Source organism: Dermatophagoides pteronyssinus, unplaced genomic scaffold (genome assembly GCF_027571235.1).
Source record: "Dermatophagoides pteronyssinus isolate colony J.1.1.1.1 unplaced genomic scaffold, Derpt_VIB-CSIC_2022.12 sq0008, whole genome shotgun sequence".
Taxonomy (NCBI): domain Eukaryota; kingdom Metazoa; phylum Arthropoda; class Arachnida; order Sarcoptiformes; family Pyroglyphidae; genus Dermatophagoides; species Dermatophagoides pteronyssinus.
The window spans coordinates 1721784-1741887 of record NW_027461532.1 but is presented as its reverse complement, the minus strand read 5'-3'; the positions used below and the strand labels follow the sequence as shown (position 1 = coordinate 1741887).

The 20104-nt window shown below is 28.4% G+C and overlaps 3 protein-coding genes across 4 annotated transcripts in view; 1 reads left to right on the top strand and 2 right to left on the bottom strand.

Annotated features, from left to right (window-relative positions):
• The first annotated feature begins 600 nt into the window (after positions 1–600).
• On the top strand, positions 601–2996 carry LOC113795506 (transketolase-like). The gene is made up of 4 exons (XM_027345691.2): positions 601–913; positions 988–1100; positions 1169–2656; positions 2729–2996. Exons 1-4 carry the CDS (start codon positions 819–821, stop codon positions 2902–2904), a joined length of 1872 nt encoding a protein of 623 aa, XP_027201492.2. The 5' UTR covers positions 601–818; the 3' UTR covers positions 2905–2996.
• On the bottom strand, positions 1605–5287 carry LOC113795490 (uncharacterized). The gene has a single exon (XM_027345674.2). It carries the CDS (start codon positions 4362–4364, stop codon positions 3189–3191), a length of 1176 nt encoding a protein of 391 aa, XP_027201475.1. The 5' UTR covers positions 4365–5287; the 3' UTR covers positions 1605–3188.
• A 2361-nt stretch (positions 5288–7648) lies between these two features.
• Positions 7649–20104, bottom strand: part of Mef2 (myocyte enhancer factor 2) — a 33463-nt gene continuing 21007 nt past the window's right edge. Inside the window, exons 1-9 of one of the 2 annotated variants that reach the window (XM_075821104.1) lie at positions 16043–16198; positions 9942–11144; positions 9474–9677; positions 9234–9401; positions 8980–9166; positions 8592–8914; positions 8400–8517; positions 8194–8326; positions 7649–8125 (exon numbers count right to left, since the gene is read on the bottom strand). In XM_075821104.1, the coding sequence (XP_075677219.1) occupies positions 7711–8125; positions 8194–8326; positions 8400–8517; positions 8592–8914; positions 8980–9166; positions 9234–9401; positions 9474–9677; positions 9942–9995 (1602 nt within the window). In that variant the 5' untranslated portion in view covers positions 9996–11144; positions 16043–16198 and the 3' untranslated portion in view covers positions 7649–7710. Of the gene's footprint in view, positions 8126–8193; positions 8327–8399; positions 8518–8591; positions 8915–8979; positions 9167–9233; positions 9402–9473; positions 9678–9941; positions 11145–16042; positions 16199–20104 lie in introns of those variants that run through there. The other variant, XM_075821103.1, reaches the window with a different exon arrangement.

The following is a 20104-nucleotide window of genomic DNA, read 5'->3' as shown; positions in this document are numbered from 1 at the left end:
AATTTAGATATAAATCTTTACAATGTTTTCTTTTTTTTTTTTTTTTTTGTTATTATTATTTGAAAATCAGAAGTTATATTAATTAGCTTATCATCATATGATTATGATTATGAAAAAATTTCAATTCATCATATATTGAATTACATCGAATAAGAAGAAGAAGAAGAAGAGAAAGAAAAGAAACACAATCGATTTGAAATCATTTCATTTTTTTTCCTCATTTTCAAATATCGATTTTGATCGATAATTTTTTTTTTTGATGGCTCAAATTTCATTCTTTAATTAGTAGTGGTGGTGGTGGTCGTCGTTGTCATCATGGTGGTGGTGGTGGTGGCGATACTGGAATTTCATATTCATAGTTATACACGCATTTGGCTTATGTTTTGTGGACAACCTTGAAACAATGGTTGTAGATTGTCATACCATCCATTGAAAGTATGAACATATATGCAAAAACACACGCACAGGCACGATGCAATGATGCATGATTATTGTCATGCCGGCAACTATACCACCACCATGATTTTAACCATTAGGATCATCATCATCATCCAACAACAGCTAAATTTCATATTCAAATGAATAAATGTACTCCGAATGCACACCGACAAAAAGCAAAGCATTGAAGCTTTCGATTGATCAAGCATTGAAATTGTTTGGTAAAAAATTGATTGACATTCATTACAATTTAAATCATCATTCAGTGATCATCATTGTCTTTATAGATTTCAATTTATCGTTTTTTTTCTTCAAAAAATTTTATTCTTTCAAATTAAATTAGTTAGATTTTTATTCAATAATTAATTAATCAATCAATAATGGCAATGACCAAAGAAATTTCTCAACAATTACAAGATATTGCAAATCGTTTGCGTATCAATTCAATTCGTTCAACTAATGCGGCTAAATCCGGGTATATAGAATTAAATTTGATTTTTTCCTTCAATGAATTATCATAAATTTTTCCATTTAAAAAAAACCAAACAGCCATCCAACATCATGTGCATCAATGGCTGAAATAATATCAGTTTTATTCTTTCGTACTATGCGTTATTCGATCGATAATCCACGTGGTCCATCAAATGATCGTTTTATTTTGAGTAAGTGTTGGGAATGAAAAAAAAATATAAATTTTGTTTCAATTAATAATTTGGCATTTAAACCATAGGCAAAGGTCATGCTGCACCAATTTTGTATGCTGCCTGGGCTGAAACTGGTCTATTCCCAGTTGAAGATTTATTAAATCTTCGAAAAATTAATTCCGATTTAGAGGGTCATCCAACACCACGTTTGAATTTTGTTGATGTTGCTACCGGTTCATTGGGTCAAGGTTTATCAATTGCTGCCGGTATGGCTTATGTTGGTAAATATATCGACAAAGCTCCATATCGTGTTTATTGCTTGCTTGGTGATGGTGAATCTGCTGAAGGTTCGGTTTGGGAAGCATTATCATTTGCTTCGAAATATAAGCTAGATAATTTGGTTGCCATAATCGATGTAAATCGATTGGGACAAAGTGAACCGACTGCCTTTGGTCATGATATGGCATTGTATAAAGCACGTGTTGAAACGTTCGGTTTCAATGCAATTGTTGTCGATGGTCATGATGTTAATGCTTTGGTCGAAGCTTTTAATCAAGCATCTCAAACCAAAGATCGTCCAACTGCTGTGATTGCTCAAACATTCAAAGGAAAAGGACTTACCGACGAAATCGAAGACAAAGTTCAATGGCATGGAAAACCATTGGGTGATAAAGCTGAAGCCGTTATTGCTCAAATTCAATCACGAATCATATCATCAAAAACAACTTTGAAACCTGAACCACCTGTTGTCAATGTTCCTGAAGTTGATCTCAGTGTACGATTGGCAGAACCACCAAATTATGTAAATGGACAAAAAGTAGCCACACGTGAAGCTTACGGTACAGCATTGGTTAAATTGGGTAAAAGTTGTCCACGTGTTATCGGTTTGGATGGTGATACCAAAAACAGTACATTCTCTGATACTTACCGTAAAACATTCCAGGATCGTTTCATCGAATGTTATATTGCTGAACAGAATTTGATTGGTGTTGCTATCGGAGCCGGTTGTCGTCGTCGAACAATTCCATTTGTTTCGACATTCGCATCATTCTTCACTCGTTCATTCGATCAACTTCGAATGGGCGCTATTTCACAGGCGAATATCAAATGTGTTGGATCCCATTGTGGTGTTAGCATCGGTGAAGATGGTCCATCACAAATGGCATTAGAAGATTTGGCCATGTTTCGTGCTATTCCAAATTCATTGGTATTTTATCCATCAGATGCCGTAAGTGTTGAACGAGCCGCCGAATTAGCTGCACAATATCATGGCATTACATTCATTCGAACATCACGACCGGCAACACCAATTATCTATTCGAATGATGAAGTATTTGCTGTCGGTAAAGCTAAAGTGGTACGATCATCAAAAGATGATCAAATCCTTTTGATTGGTGCATGTGTTACATTATTGGAAGCATTGAATGCTGCTGATTTATTGGCTAAAAATCATAATTTTCATGCAAGAGTGATTGATCCATTTACGATCAAACCAATCGATCGTGAAACTATTATCAAAAATGCTCAAGAAGTTGGTGGCCGTATTATCACCGTTGAAGATCATTATCCTGAAGGTATATTATATTCATTAATTTGATTAATTTATTTAGTTAAAATCATTTTTTTCTTTATTCACACACACACAGGTGGTATTGGTGAAGCTGTTGCCGGTGTTATTGCCGATCAACCAAATCTAATTATGAAACGTTTGGCTATTCGTGAAATACCAAGAAGTGGTCCACCAACTTTATTGATTGAAAAATATGGTATCGATGCAAAAACAATTGTTAAAACAGCATTAGAAATGATTGAGAAAAAATAATTAATACCAAAATTATCCAAAAAAAAAAATGTAGTACACATTTTTTTCATAATGAAAAAGAATGAATTAAATTTTTAATTATATAAATCAAAGTTGAAATGAAATGGCAGTCATTATAAAAAACAAAAAACGAAAGAAAGAAAGATACAAAAACAAACATTATAGAATGTTTGTAGAATGCTCGAATGTTTTTTTTTCTAAAAAAAAGTGTGATTGATAAATGTTTTTTTCTAAAAAAAAAGAAATGAAATTTTTTTTTTGTTTAAAAAAAAGTTATTGGAATGTCAATGAAATTGTGAAAAATATCCATCATAATGATTATTGGCAAACATCAATAGATCACCATCACCACCATCACCTTGATTACGATTATAATAACCACCAACATTATTATTAGTATTCACACTTGTCATTGTTGAATTTGATTTTTCCGACATTGAATCATAGTCCCATGACCAGATACTACTTGGTTCATTTGTTATCATTGAATGATTATTTGATGTATCCGAAACACTAATGTTATTACGAAATCGTCGTTGTTGTTGTTGTTGTACGGCACGATGTTCAAAACCATTTGCAAGATTTTGACGATTTTTTGGACAATAAAGAAATGTATGTGCAAAATCACCACCACCATTATTACATTTTGGACAATTATAAGCACGTAATTTTGGACAAGTAATACGTTTTTGATTATCTTTAAGCCAATGATCACGATAATTAATACCCAATTCTGGTTGTAAATTTTTACAAAATGAACATTCCATACGACCATTTTGATAATGATTTTTATTGTTGTTTGTTCGTGATTGTTGTTGTTGTTGTTGTTGTTGTTGTTGCATTGATTTTTCAGAATTTTTCATCATCATCATCATTGATGATGATGATGATTCATTATTGACCATATTTTCATCATTATTATTATCATCATCAAAATACATCGATGCAATTTGTTGCTGTTGTTGTTGTTGATAACGATTATCCAATTGTTCCCAACCATAAAGATTATAATATTCAATATTACGTCCAACTAATTTTCGTTTACCTACTATTGGATAAACATTTGTTTCATAAATGAATGGATGATTTGGATCAGATAATGATGATGATTGTTGTTGTTGAACACCATAATCACTATCATTCAATACCAATGAAATAGATGTAGCCACTGGTGATGGTAATGGATTTGTCAAATATTGATTAGCTGATGATGATAATGAATTTTTTGATTCATATGAATCGGTTGCCAAATTATCAAAACGAAATATATTTCGTTGATTATTATTATCCATAAATGTCGGTGATAATAATGATTGATTATTAGCCATTTTAATTGAATTCAAACGATGAACATGATGATGATGATGCAATGCAGCTTTTGATGTTCTTGAATACAATGATGGTGATGATAATGGTGATGGCATTCGACCAAAACAAAATCGTAATCCAGAAGTAGCCATTTGATAAAAATTTTTTTTTTTTTTGAAGAAAAAAAATCCACAAACGAAAATTGACAAAATTAAACAGTAATTAAAAGTAATTTTTCAAATTTAAGAAAAATAAAAATTAAAAGGATCAATTCAAACGAAAGTAACAATTTGAATGAATGAATGAAAGAAAATTTTCGAAAACAATCCACACACAAAAAAAAATTTCTCAATGAAACAAAAGCTTGAAAATAAGAATGAAAACAACTTAGTAGAATGCAAATACCATCGTGTGTTTATATACTATCCAATTTTTTTTGTTAAAGTTTCAAAAAAACGAAATTATTACGTTGGTATTTCACCCCCCACTTTTTTTCATAATCAAAATATATGTGTGTGTGCGGGATGTGAATGATTTCATCATCGACTTTTTTTATACATCTATACCAACATACATGTATAGTTTGATGTAGAAATAGTAGCATTAATAAACATTGAATATTCTTCCCCCCTCCATTTTTGCCTATTCCCAAAAAATACATTGTCGAAAAAAAAGAAAAGAAAAGCTAATGTTATTTTGTATCTGTATGATGATGATGATTTTAACTGATGAGTTCGATTTGAGTCATTATGACTCATTTTAGTATCAGAAAATAAAAATGGATCATGGAAATATGATTTTGTTCGTTAAGTTTTCGAAATTGGAAGCCAAATAGTGTGGTTGAATCATGATATCGATGATGGTAGTGTGGTGTGTGATGAGTAATGAACGATAGTGGATATATATGGGGGAGAAATAAATTCCTAAGAATTTTTCATTTTCGAATGATTATTTTCGTCAATGTTTTTATCGTTTTTTTCTGTTGTTGTTGTTGTTGTTGTTGTGAAATAGAAATTTGATTTTACGTTACTATCACTGAATGAGATGGCCAAAAAAAAATTTTCGAAAACTTTTTTCCTGGAATTTTGGTTGTTTTTTATGTTTCGATTTTCCGGGTTTTTCTTTAGTGAAAAAGAAAAGTCAAAATTAATTGCTACATTCAGCCAAATTAATGAACGAAAATTGATCGATTTTAAAGAATTTAAAACATTCAGTTTATTCGTTTTTTATTATTCTCATTAGGATTTATTTGCCATTTTTTTTTTTAGTGTATCAATTTTTAATGATTGATTCAAAAATCAAAACAAAACATGAACTTATTAATATATCATATGTCCCATTCAAATAATACGTTATGATAAGGATACGGATGTAAATATGAGCGTGTAACATTTGGAAAAAGTGATATGAGGGAGAAAGAGGAAAGAAAAAAATATATATTTCATCTTACACAGTTGATAATATGAAGATTTTAAAAGTTAAATTTAAAAAATAAAAAGAATTTACAACAACAAAAAAACACATTGCGTGTGTGTGTGTCTGTGAGGTGTAGTGTGATGTAATATTTTGCCAGTAAAATAAACAGAATTTTTTTTTTTAAATACTTTTCATCAATAAACAGCAACAACAACAACAACAACAACAGATAATTTTTCAAAAATCCAAAAATAAAAACCGTATATCGAACAATTTTGGTAAAAAATAAAAAAAGGGTTATTCTTTTTTTTTCTTCAAAAAAATGCATTTCATTTTTATTCGATTGATTTGATTTTTGATTTGATTTGGTACAATAAAAGTGTTAATAATAATAATAATAATAATAAGTATCTTAACGGTATGTGATGGGTGAATGTATCGATTGTTTATCGATACATTTCAGGATGTTTGTATGACATGAGTTTGTTTTTTGATTACAAATTATTATTATAATTATAATATTTTTTATATATCGATAATATAATTATTTAGATTAATGATAATAAGATTAACGAAAACAATTGAATGAGAAAAAAATAGATTCTGTTTATATGATTATATAATTTTCGCTTTGTTTGTTTTTTTTGCATAAAATTATAAAGAATTTTTTGAAAATATCGATTCTTTGTGAACGAGAAAAATTTAAAGAGAAAAAAGAAATCGAATTGAAATCAAAAAAGAAAAAACACAGATAAAATTGAACTTGGAGAGGATTGAAATAGAGAGAGAAAAAAAAGATTACATAATCAATTTATTCCAGAAAGAAAAAAGGTGGACGGTGTTTTTTTGTTGTTGTTTAGTTTTGGTGGCTGAATGGTTAATGCAAATGTTGATGATGATGATGATGATGAAAATTCGATGGGAAAAAAATTGATAACATTGAAATGGATATTGGGTATCGTGTTTAATTTAAGGTAAAAACAGGGTAAATATGAAACAATTGTTATATATGCACAGACATTGGGCAAAAAAATTTCAAAAAAAAAGAAAAAAGATTGTCATCAAATTATTAAATTTTCAGGTTGCTGTTGTTGTTGGATTTTGTTAATTAATTTGTTTGTTTGTTATTTTAAATTGAAATTATTCATTTAAAAATTCAAAATTCAAGAGAAAGATTGATGATGATGATGATTGGATTGGTGATGAAGAGAAAACAAAATTAGAGATCGATCATCATTGGAAAAAAAAGAGATGGTCCACATTGAACAACAACAAATATACCCACACACAAACATTATTCTCTATTATCGGTGTATCAGCAGCCTTTTTTTTCTCCAGAATTTTCAGATGTTTAAATCATCATGTAATAAATAATTTAAGGAAAAAAAATGTGTGTAATGTATGATAAGCAAAAGAACAAAGAAAAAAAATGATAAATGAAAGGAAAACATTAATAATTTACAAAAAAAGAGAACAAAATACAAACAAAAATAGATTGGATTTTTTTTATCCGAATATTCGTCAACAGAATATTGATTCTGGATTTTTCAACAAAAAAAATTCATCATCACGAATTGTGTGGGTAGATTAAGTTCTGTGATAGTTTGTTGTGTGATCTTATCTGATGATGATGATGATGACTTTCAAATTGAAAAAATGATTTTGATTTAAATCAAAATTTCAAATCACGAACAATAAGAGAGAGAGAGAGAAAAAAAAAGAAACAGAATTTTCGATTTTAATCAAAATTCTTAATTCATTATTATTCTGCATTGTTGTTGTTGTTGTTGTTGTTACATTTGTGGTTGACATTGTTCAATGATGAAAATTGAATTCGATTCTTTCCAATAATGAAAAGAATCCGATTGATGATTATTTTTGTTTGTTTGTTTGTTTGTTTGGTTAGTTATTATTGTTTCATTTTTAATTAAACTTATTGATTGATTGATGAATTTGAAAATTGATTTTATCAATAACAGATGATGAATGAATATGTTTGTGTGTGTGTTTGTGAGAGAGAGAGAGAGAGAGAGAGAAAAAAAATAGAGAAAAACAAAACAAAAAAAAAAAATGATAAAAGAATCAAGCAGGCCAACCATCAGCAGTAACACGTATACGTTTACCAATAGGTCCTTCATAATCAGAACTACCCGATGGATCAGGAGATGATGATGTTGATGGTGTTAATGGATGTCCTGGTGATAAATGACCTGATTGTTGATTACCGGATGTTGGTGGCCGTTGTAATGTTGCCAATTGATGTGATGTTGTTGTTTGTTGTGTAGCTGCTGATGCTGATGATGATTGTTGTGATGATGATTGTTGTGTTGTTTGGCTATTATGAACATTTTGTTGTTGTTGACCACCATTCGTTGATGTTGTTGATTGTTCATGACGTTGTGGTGATATTGGCTCATTTTTTATCTTCATCGATAATGGTGATGTTGATGATGGTGGTGGTGTACTACTACTCACTGATAAATGTGGTAATGATGAACTTTTTGTAAAACAAAAAACAAAAAAAAAAATTAAAATTTACTTTTAAATCGAAAATCAAAATCTTACCTCGGATGTGAAAGACTTAAACCACCACCACCAACATTACCTCCAGCTAATGAATGTGTTGACCAATTTGGTAATAGACCAGATGAATTAAAGCTTGCTAATGCTAATTCATGATTAATATTTTGAAAATCATCTAATTTTTTTGTTTGTAAAAAAAAAATCATTAAAAAATTTATAATTAAATTAATCAAAATTAATTAACAAACTTGTAACAAACGATGATAATGAGGACGGATAACCACCACCACCACTAGTCATACCCTGAATCGATTGTGATAATGATGTTAGATTCTGTTGTTGTGTACCATTTAGATTGCGATGATTCTGAATTTTTTTTTAAAATTTAAATTTTAAAATTGAGAAATTTTTTGGGGAAAAAAAATTTATGAAAAACTAACCATATTTGCATGCGAATTTGACATGACAATATTTCTTGACATATTATTATTGCCTCCACGATTATTATTATTATTCGTCGTTGTCGTTGTCGTCGTTTGTCCACCATTATTTTGATTATTTCCATTCGTAATTGATTTATGATGATGATGATTATGATTATGTTGTTGTTGTTGTTGATGATGATTACCCATTGATGATTTTAAAAGATTCGGTGAACTACTATTATTATTACCAGATGGTGAACAAGAACGATGATGATAACCATTTGTTGTTGCTGATGCTGTGGTTGTTGATGTATTACTTGTCAATTCAATCATTGCGCCTGTTGTTTGGATCAATTTTTTAAAAATTAAAAATTTTTTTTTGTTTCGTAAAAAAAACACATACCAGATGAACTTGGTCTTGGACTAACACATGATGAATGAGGTGATAATTGCTGTGTTTGTAACAGACTAGAATCTTGAGGCGCATATGGAGATGATGAATTTAATGAATTTAAATTGATGGGAATTTGTGTTAGATTACCGTTACCGCCACCACCACCACCACTTGACGTTAATCCGGTTGGTGTTGACTGTTTCAACAACAAAAAAAAAAATGATAATCAATTCATTATTTAAATGAAACAAAATAAAACATACTCTATTGCCATTGATATGCGAATTACGTTGTTGCATCATTAGCTCAAAATCATCATTTAATTTATATTTATTTTCATTACGATTCGGTGTTAATGTATATTGTGAATCATCTGGTTCAGGACTATCACAACCATTTGATGATCCTTTATGTTCTTTTTTATTTAATGCCTGAAAGTAGTAAAAAAAAATTATTCAAAAATGAATTGGAATTTAGTGAAAAATGAAAAATGAAATTCTTACCTCAACAATATCGCTATTTGTACGACTTTCATGTGGTTCATTATATTCAGTATATTTTAATAATACTTTATCCATATCAGTACTTGCATATTGAAATAATTTATTTGTACTATTGAATATGATTAAGGCAATCTCACAATCACATAGTACACTTAATTCATATGCTTTTTTCATTAGACCAAATTTTCGTTTTGTAAATGTAACCTAAACAACAACAACAACAACAATATATATGAAAATGAAAATCAAATGAAAAATTAGTGACTGAATTCAATAAAAAAGAAAAGAAAATTGTCATCAAATTCAGATTTGTCCGGGCGTCAATACTGAAATTTTTCTTTGAAACAAATAAATGATATTCATTTGTCAACCAAACAATATCTGAAAACAACATTTTTCTTAGAATAGAATCAAAATGATGGACAATTCAAAAAAAAAATTATTGTTCCTTAAAATAATTTAATTTACCTGACGGTTACGTTCATCAGTGATGCGAGATATTTGTATCTTTTTTCTTCCCATTTTTTTTTTAATTTTCAATTTATAATTGTCTTTTTTCTTCTTCAATAATTGTTATTTTTAGGGTGTGTGTGTGTACGAATGCAAAGTTTCTTCTTATTAGTTTGAACTGTTTTTTTTTTGTTGTAAGAGATTCAAATTCAAACAAATAAATTGAATTTAACTCGTTGATAACACAGATGATTGAATTTTGTACTTTAGATTTTACAGATTTAAAAATAAGAACAAGAATAAACAACACAAAAACAGAAGAAATGAAATTTTCGATCCAAAAACAGAATAATAACAATGTAGATATTTATGTCATCAGAAACAGAATCTGCTGGTTGTTGTTGTTATTGATTTCTGTCTTGAGGCTTTTGATTGACATTTTTTTCTTTCAATCAATCAATGAAGATAATAAAGATTTACAGCAACATTTTTTTTGCACTTTCTAATTTTATTTTCTGCTGGTTATTATCGAATGGTGGTTGATTGATTAGTGAACTAAAAATCAGTTGTTGTTTGATGAATGAATTCAATTTTCGTTTTCGTTTATTATTCGTCACTTCGTTTGATTGAATTCGATTCAAACCAGAAAAAAAATGATAACAAAACAACACAAACGATGTTGCATTTGGTTGAAACATGCAAATTTCAGAAGAAAAAAAATTATCAATCCATCAATTGATTGATGGATTGATTCATTGATTGATCGATGAAAGTAAACAACAATTATCACATCATCAATGGATAATAATAATAACAGGGAACGAAAATCAAAAGTTTCTATTTTTTTCGGTGATGCAGAATTAGTGAATGAAAAAAACCCCGTTTTTTCTTTGGGTAAACAACAACAAAACAGTGACAAAGTCGATTGATTAAAAAAAAATCGGTTAAAGATGCTTGCAGCTGATGTTATATTTTCAAATTGTTGTTTTTGTTGTTTTCGATTTTTGCGATCACATTCGATAATTTTTGATTGATAAGAAGAAATTGATAAAATAATGAAATAAACAGTTTTTTTTTCGTTTCTCACTTCTTCTTTAGGCCAAATGTACGAATTTTTTGTTTTTGCTTAAATTTCATGGCCAATATGTATATGACAATTTTCTTTCAAGTTGTTCAGGTGGATGATGTTCAACAATTTGTTTGTTTTTGGATCAAACGGATCTATTGAAAATAAATGAGAAAAAATGGATATTATTAGATCGGATGTAAAGCGAAAAAGTTTATTTGTTTATTTTTGGGATAATTTAATCAGTAATCAACAACAACAACATCGATGAAATTGAATGAATAACGGTTAACACCAAACTGATCGATCGATTGATTATCAACATCTTTATCGTTTGATAATGATAATCATAAACGAAAAAATGTGAATGGCCGAATACTATTCAAGATCAATCAATTTTGATCAAGGTTGTGATCTTTGGATTTTTTTTGTTGTTGTTGTTCAAATTTTGAATTTCAAATTTTCATTATCAAATTTTCGCTCAATTTGTTTTTTTTTTTCATTCGCTAATCAAATAACCAGAAATTTTTTTGTTTTGTTTTTGTTTTTTTCCCATCAATTTTCATACGAAAACAATCGAATCGAATTGAATTTGTACGTTTTTTTCTCTCTTTAATTCATTTCATTTCGGATTGTTTTTGTTTTTTTTCAATCAATGAAAGACGATACGGTTTGAATATTTTTTTTTCGTTTTGCCAATTTAATTTTCCAATTCAATTTTATCAACAACAACAACAACAAGATATTTGTATCGGCAGCATGAAACAAATAAAACAGAAGAAGATGATAATAACAATGAAAACGACAAGATTCAAATCAAATAGAGAGAGAGAGAGAGAGAGAGAGAGAGAGAGAGAGAGAGAGAGAGAGAGAGAAATTCAATCATCACTGAGAATTTGAATTTAAATTTGAATTTTTTTTTCTCTGAACAAAATAAGAAAAAGATGGAAAAAAAAGGTTGGAAGAAAAAAAGAATATTTGAAAATGTCATTTTTGGTTCATTGAATTTGAATTTGAAAAAAAAGTATGTGGGTGTGTGGATAATATAGCCAAATCAAATTATAAAATTGAATTTAAATTGTTAAAAAAGTGAATGGAAATTTGCCATTATTTTGCGCATATAATCATCGTATCGATGACAAATGATTTTAATCGATTTAAAAATTGAATGTCAAGCTTTTTATTCATTTTTTTTCTTCTTCATCTTCTTGTTGTTGAAAGATTGTTCTTCAACATTAAATGGGATGGCCCAGAATAAAAAGGTGATGATTGAAAAAACAAAAAAAAATGTTAATCAAAATCGATCAATGATCGATTAAGGGGTTAACACTTGTTGCTGCTGTTAACTGATTACTAATTGATTGATTTGGTTTTTCTTTTTCTATGATGAACATCATTCAAAAAAAAGAACCAGTTTTTCTTTTCGATATGCACCAAGAAATGATAATTTTTCTATAAAAAGAAATATTTTGTTTTTGAAATGTTGAAATTTGTTTTTCATAAAATCTTTACATTTGATGATAGTGATTATTGATTAGGGAAAATCTGATTACCTGTTTAATCTTTTTCCAGACAACCAAGAGAAAAAATACCTGATATTCTTTAAAATAGAGAAATAAATATCGAAAATTTTTCGATTGATTAACGCCAAAAGACTATCGAATAACTTAATTAATCGATCAAATTTGTATAATTGCAAAGTTTAATTAATTCATTATTGTCTTCTTTCTCATCTAGGTGCAACTAATAGTTGATTGCAACTATTTTAAATCTTTGTTTAGGAAATTCTATTTCTATTTGTCAAAATGATTGAACAGAAAACAAAGTGTCAATCAAGAAAAAAATTATTTTGTTTATTGATTATAATTAACATATTTTTATTTATAAGATTTTTTCTTTCTCAATATTATGACGTAGTTATCGATTAATAATTGTTTTTTTGTTTTGTTTTTCTGCTTGTTTGTTTTACGGTTGTTTATTTGATTTGTTTATTTGTTTGAGGCTATAGAATTTTTTTCATTCATTCAAACAAACATTTCTGTATATATAGAATTCATGCAAACAAAAAAAAAACAAGATTTTTTATAAAAAAAAATCGCAATCAAGGAGAAATTTTCAAAGAAAAACAAGAGAAAATTCATCTAAAGGTATAACCATCGTCATCATCATCATCATTATGAATTGGATTGATAATGAGATAAGCTGCTTGATCATAATTATCATCAACATTATAATCATTATAATCGACAACAACAACAACGATGACGATGACGACAAAAAACAAATATCAGTGAAGAACAACATCATATTACATGATGATCATGATTTGTTGAATAAATTGAAATAAGAGAGAAATTGCATTGCAATCACACAGAAAACAAAATGAATTGCCTCTTCAGGTATGGATAATTGAAAAACACTTTAACACACAAACACACACCACTTATTAGTAAAATAAAATGACTATCTCTTTGCATTTTGTTTGTTAGTGTTTATGACAGAATTAAATTAAAATTAATATTTTTTTTTGAAATCTTCAAAATTTAAAATCAAATTAGTTATGATTTTAAAATTTACGAAAAAAAAAACAAAAATTTCTTTGGAAAAGTATATCATTACACACACACACACGAAAATATCAAATGTGAAAACATCATTCATCAGATGTTTGATGGATTTTAGATTTTTAATTTGATGAAGAAAAAAAACAGAAAAATTGTATCAAAATCACCTGACATTGACATTGTTGAATATATATTTTTTTTTCGAATGACAACAACAAAAAATTCCTCATAATCATCATTACGGTAATATTCATCATTATTATTTTCGTGATAATGATCAAAATTGGAAGGAAAACAAAACCTTGAAAAATCATTGATACAAAAAAAAGATCATCTGTATCATGTGTGTTATACATTCAATTTTACAACAAAAAAAAAAGTTTTTCAGAAAAAAATTTCTAATTGATTTTTCTTCTTTTTTTTCATTAAGATTTTAGAATCAACAAAAAAGAAAAGAAAAGATTGTCATTAATAGTTAGTTGAAGAATTTTTTCCGCCTAAAATCTTTGATATTGGTAAATCCATTGTCTTAATGTACACACAATATATGAATGTATTGGATTGGATTGGATAACTTGGACTTGACAACAAAGGGGGGAATTTTTTTTATTATTCGGACTCTTTTCTTTGGTTAGATAATCCTGAAAATAATGATGTTGAAGATGATGATCTATTGTATCATCGAATATAATGGTTTGTTTGTTTAAATCTTTGAAAATTAATGATTGTGAACCAGAAACGAAAATAAAAAATCAGACGTAAAATCCATTTGCCATTCACCATTTTTTCTTCTACTACTACAATTCATCAATTTAAATTCGTTTTCATTGATGACAATCTTATCAAATGAATGTCAACAACAACAACAACAACAACAACAACAACAACGAAGATAATCCAAATCCAAAAGATTGGGTCATTGGGTATTAAGAGCAAAAGTGTGTGTGTGTATTTTTTCAAAGCAAAACTTGTTATGATAAAAATCAGCTAATCTAACCCGAAAATCAGGTGAAATAAGCAAACACAAACGAAACGAAATATCATAACCGAAAACAGAACAGAAACAAAAGTGAGGTAGTTAGTAAAGGAAAAAAAAAGGTCATCATCATCAAGATGATGATGATGATGATGATCATAGTCAAGACAAGAAAGAGAAAATCTGATTCAAACCGAAAAAAAAACCTTTCACCGAATAATAATAATAATGATGAAAACCTGCTTTTTTGAAAATCTTGTGCCCCTTTTTTTTCTTCGAAACGAAATACCGATTATCATCATCATACCAGTTTTTTGGTTTCGAGGTTTCTTGGTTTTCAGCAACAAAAAACAACATTTACCGTTATATTTTCTATGTAACGGTAAATGATAGAGACAAAAAAAAAAGAGAAAGAATTTTTTTTTTGATTTTGACCATCATGATCTTTGCTTGTGTGTGTGTATTGAACCTGTCTTTCTTGATTTTGTTGTTGTTGTTAAAAAAAGTATGTTTCGAGAATAAAATGATTAACGATGACCTAGATCCTGGATGATGATGATGATGATCATCAACAAGATTGGTAGGTCTGTAGGTCGAACCCCTTTGCGTGTGTGTGCTTGTGATTGAATTGAATGACCTGAGAAGTTGATATAAAATGGAAAAGAAGAAGAAGAAGAGAAAAAAAAGAGAAACTTTTCCAAAAATTGGGTTAAACTCGTACGAAAAATTTTGTTCTTATTTTTTCCGAAAAAATTTTCTTCTTTAAACATTTTTTTTTTGATTCAAATCAAATTTGAAAATTAAAGAAGAAGAAAAAATTTGGTTTGATGACCTCATCTGATTTTCTTCACATACTGGATCCACACAGAAGCGACAAAAAAAATACAGATTTTGAAGAATTTCATTTGGAAATTCAATCAACTTTATTATAAACGACGATTCTTTTCTTTGTTTGGGATAATTATAACCCAAACAAACAAAAACCTACACACAAACCAATGATGACATTGAAAAATTAAATTGGTCAAATGATTATGTTACAGAGATTCCAAAATAATTTGAAGAAAAAAACAAAAATAATTGCTTTTTTTTCTAAATTTAAAAATCTAATCTCGAACAAACAAAACGAAATTCATTTTTCCAAAAATAAAATTTCATTTCATTTATTTAAAAAAGTTTTAAATTTCAAGATTTGAACAACCAAATGAATTGACTAAACTTGAACTTTAAAATTAAACAAATTCTTCATAATGTTGGATTATTATTTTCTTTTGGGAAATTGTATTACATATTTCGTGCAGAAAATTTTATTTTCTAATCATTTTTTCTATTTTATCACAAGAATCAAATTACAAATATAAGGTTATTTAAAGAAAATTCTTTGTCATATTTTTTTAAAAAATCAACAACAAAAATAACAACGTCAACAGAATCGTGGATTTTTTTCCCATTTAACAAGAATCACTTTTTTTTTACCATCCATCCAACCAAAAGAAAGAAAAATAAAACATACCGGTAAACTAATGCGTAGGTCGATACACAATAAAATGAATGAATGCATGAATGATTATGGATCGAAAATTTTCTTTGGAAAATTTTTTTTTTCAAATAAAGATGATGTGATGTTTGAAATATTTGTTATAGAAAGTATTTTTCCCTTGTTGTTATTTTACATTCAAATTTTATTGAAAGATAAACAACAACAACAACAAAATAATGATACACGGGTTATGTTTGCGAATACAAATGAATAATAACAGTAACAACAACAAAAAAAAATTCATAAACACTGTGATTTGATTACGGAATTACAAAATATGTGGAAATGAATTTTTCAATTCAAAAAGGCACACATTAAACAGAATTTTGTAAAAAAAAACAAAAATATTTCAATAAATTCTGCAGTAAAATTCTTTAAAATTTAAACAACAACACAGATGATGGAAAGATGAATTTGAAATCAAAATTCAATGTAGATTATGAATTGGTGGGAAAATTTGATGATTTTTGAAAAGAAAAAACCCAAATTTTTAAAATTTTTTCAAAAAAAAAAAAAAAAAATTCGTCAATAAATAAATCCAAATAACAAATGTGAAAACCATTAAAATGAAAAGCAACAGGATGGATTCACAAAAAACAAAAATAAAATAAGACCGATAAGATTCATTATCGTCATCGCAAACAGCAGAAGAAGCAGCAACAGAAAAAAAACCACCTTCACACAATCACATCATCAACAGAATAATTTTAGAAACACACACATACACATTGAATGAATCAAGAATATTTTTTTTTCTTTTGCTGGCGTTTCTATGTGATGTGTGTGTGTGACGATGAATATGAATTTGGTTATATGACGACGACGACGACGACGACTACAACATGATGTTGATGATGATATTCTGAAATGATGGCAGTCATTTCTACAAGGGAAGATGTATTCTATTCAATGGATTTTTTGTTTTGTTGGCTGTTAATGTTGTTGTTGCATTTTTCTTTTTCAATCATCATCATCATCATTCAGAGAAAACTTTGTGTGGCTTTCGCTATACACCATACATACATACATGCATACAGCAATATTGTTGATGATGGTAATGGTGATGATCATCATCATCATTCGTCGTCGTCGTCGTTGTTGTTGTTGTTGTTGTTGTTTTTCCTTTTTCTTTTTTTTCATTCAATTCAAATTCGGCAGAAAAAAAAAGTAGCTAAAAACAGAACAGAACAGAACAGAGTATAACGGTATAAATATGAAGAACAGCCGATATAAAGCGCCAAGCGATAAAATTGGTTGAAATTTTTTTTTGTTGTTTGGTTTGGTTGTTGTTCTGGTTCGAATAGAATCCGAAAAAAAATAGCGGCGGTATTTTCATCACTTTGGAAAATGTTTCCAACTATAATCTATGTGTATTTGACTTGAGAGAAGAATTTTTTTGTTTTGTTTTTGTCTTTGATCCATTCATTTCATTCAAGATTCATTTCTCTTGTGCTAAAATTGTATTGAAAGAAAATTTTGAGAATCCAGCAACAAAAAATAAAAAGAAAGAGAAAGAGAAGTAAAGATACAAAAAGGGAGAGAGAGAGAGAGAGAGAGAGAGAGTTTTCTGGCTTTCAAAGCTCCATAATATTTGATTTAGGATTTTTTTTTCTGTTCATCATTTATTTTTGTGTATATAAACAACAACGGACGTCATTCATATATCATTTTTTTGGAAAAGAAAAAAGAAAGAAAGATTTTTAGGTTTCTCTTGACTACTATTTATTACTACTACCATCACCACTACTTTAACCAGAAAGGAAATTTCGTTTTTTTTTGTTTTGTCAAATTCATTTCAATGAATCTTTTGATGATGATGATGAAGAATCAATGAATTGGATAGAAATTTTTGAAAAGAGAAATGCTGTTGTTATCATAAGAAACTTGCTGCTGCTGCTGCTGTTTTGTGAAGAGAAATATAGCGAAAATGAATGAATGAATGAATGAATCAAGAAGCGCAACTGGCAGTCTCCCGAAGAAGAAAAAAAACTGGTTTCATCATCATCATTACGGTTATTATTTTGGCTTGTTGATAGTATGAATATATAGCATAGAAAAATAACCGAATATAACAGTTAGAGATAGTGAGAGATGGAGAAAAAGAAACCGGGTACCAACATAAACAAAACGAAAAAAACTAACCCGGGTAACAATAACAATGATGATGATGATTGAAATTTGTTCGAATGTTTCTTTTGTTTGGAATAACCGAATTATTTTATTTTTTTTTCGTTTTCTTCTGGTAAAAATCATCATCATCATCAACATAACAATTGAATGATGGACCTGTTTATTTAATGTTTTTTTTTCATTTGATTCCCCGGTACATAATGTAGCAGTAGTGATGAATGAATGATGCCTCGGGTATTTGATTCGGTTCGATTGATTCGATATTTTTTTATATTCGATAAATCATATCATATAGTAAAAAGAGTGATAGAGAATTTAATAAGTATGAGCAGGCGTCATGAAATTTGTTGCTAATTTTCGGTTATATCGTATATATAGAAATATATTTTCTTTTTGTTTCTTGATCATGACATTATATTGATCAGATTGTCATTGTTTAAACATCAATAAAGAGATCATCATTTTGTTTTCGTGAGAAAGTTTTATCTGAAATTAATGTTTTTTGAATTTTTCACTGAAAAACTTTAATTAGAATTATTTGAATTTGAAATTTTCTCCGTCTCTCCTCTCTAGATTTAACCCGATCTCAATGAAAACCAAAAAGAAAGAGAAACGACATCGACCGATGATGATGATGATGATGATGTATCTGGATAGATTGAGATCATCATCATCATCAATGAAAAATTTTTCCTTTCAATCCAAAATGGATTTTTTTTTCGTTATAAAGAAGAAATAAAATCATTTTCATCGGGTATCATTAAAAAAAATGAAATGAAATTTTCATTCTTTGACCATTTCATTTTATGACTTTTCAATCCTGAATTGATTGAATGATATTATTTGGTAGTTTAGGTGTGTGTGTGTGTGTTTGGAGCAATTCATTCAACCCAAACAAATCAAAAACGACCAAACCAAATCGTTTGTTTGTTTGTTTGGACGACAATTGTATTCGAGTTGACAATTGTTGCTGCTCTATGAATATTTCCGAAATAAGAAAAAAAAATAACGAATCCCGTTATTGTGAAACGGGAGAGAGGAAAAGAGACAACCACCCATCAAAAAAAAAAAAAATGAAAAGATTGATGATAACAATAGTCGGCATCATTATTTTGTATCATCATCATTCATTCCTTTTTTTTTGTTGGAAAAAATTCTCATTACTTTTTTCGAAAATTTCTTTAAAGATTTTAAAATTTCAATTCACTTTTTTTTGTTGTCCATTCATTTCATAAATCGATAGATTTGGGCAATAATTTTTTTTCTTTTTCTCGTAGTGAATCAATGATTGAAACCAGAAAACCAAGAATGGTGATATAAAACAAATATAGAAAATTCATTGACCGGATCATTTTTCTTTATATGTCAAAAAAAAAGAAAAGAAAAAGGATTACCTGTTTATCATCAAGAAATGATGATAACCGAATCACCGAATTTTTCGAATTGATTCGAACGTTTAGAGAATTTATTTTCCTATGTAAAGTTTCAAAGAATTCATGGAATTCTGTGCATATTAAGAGAATAAATCCATCAACAACAACAACAACAACAAGTTTTTATCACTATTTTCTAATGGATATTTAATGATCAGATTTTGTTTTATTTTTCATCATTATTATCATTTGAGAGAGAAAAAAAAATCCAAGAACTTGTAATTTAGGGTCATCACGAAAACGAAAAGTAGAAAACAAAAAAAAACAAAAACAAAACCTGGCTGCTTTATTCAATGACCGTCATCATCATCATCATCATCAACAACATCAATCAGTTTTTGATCGTGAATGACCAACTTTTCTTTTTTTCCCCCTCCATTCCCACCTTGTTGTTTTTTTTTCTAAATTCGATGACCATGATGTCAGACATTTTGAAGAGCCGTGAACACACGCACTTGGATAAAATTCGCTA

Bases quoted from the DNA above. Each gene is read 5' to 3' on its own strand.
- LOC113795506 (XM_027345691.2), top strand. From the start codon at position 819: ATGGCAATGACCAAAGAAATTTCTCAACAATTACAAGATATTGCAAAT. The intron at 914-987 runs GTATATAGAATT...AAAACCAAACAG, and splicing joins ACTAATGCGGCTAAATCCGG to CCATCCAACATCATGTGCAT. The intron at 2,657-2,728 runs GTATATTATATT...ACACACACACAG, and splicing joins TGAAGATCATTATCCTGAAG to GTGGTATTGGTGAAGCTGTT.
- LOC113795490 (XM_027345674.2), bottom strand. From the start codon at position 4,364: ATGGCTACTTCTGGATTACGATTTTGTTTTGGTCGAATGCCATCACCA.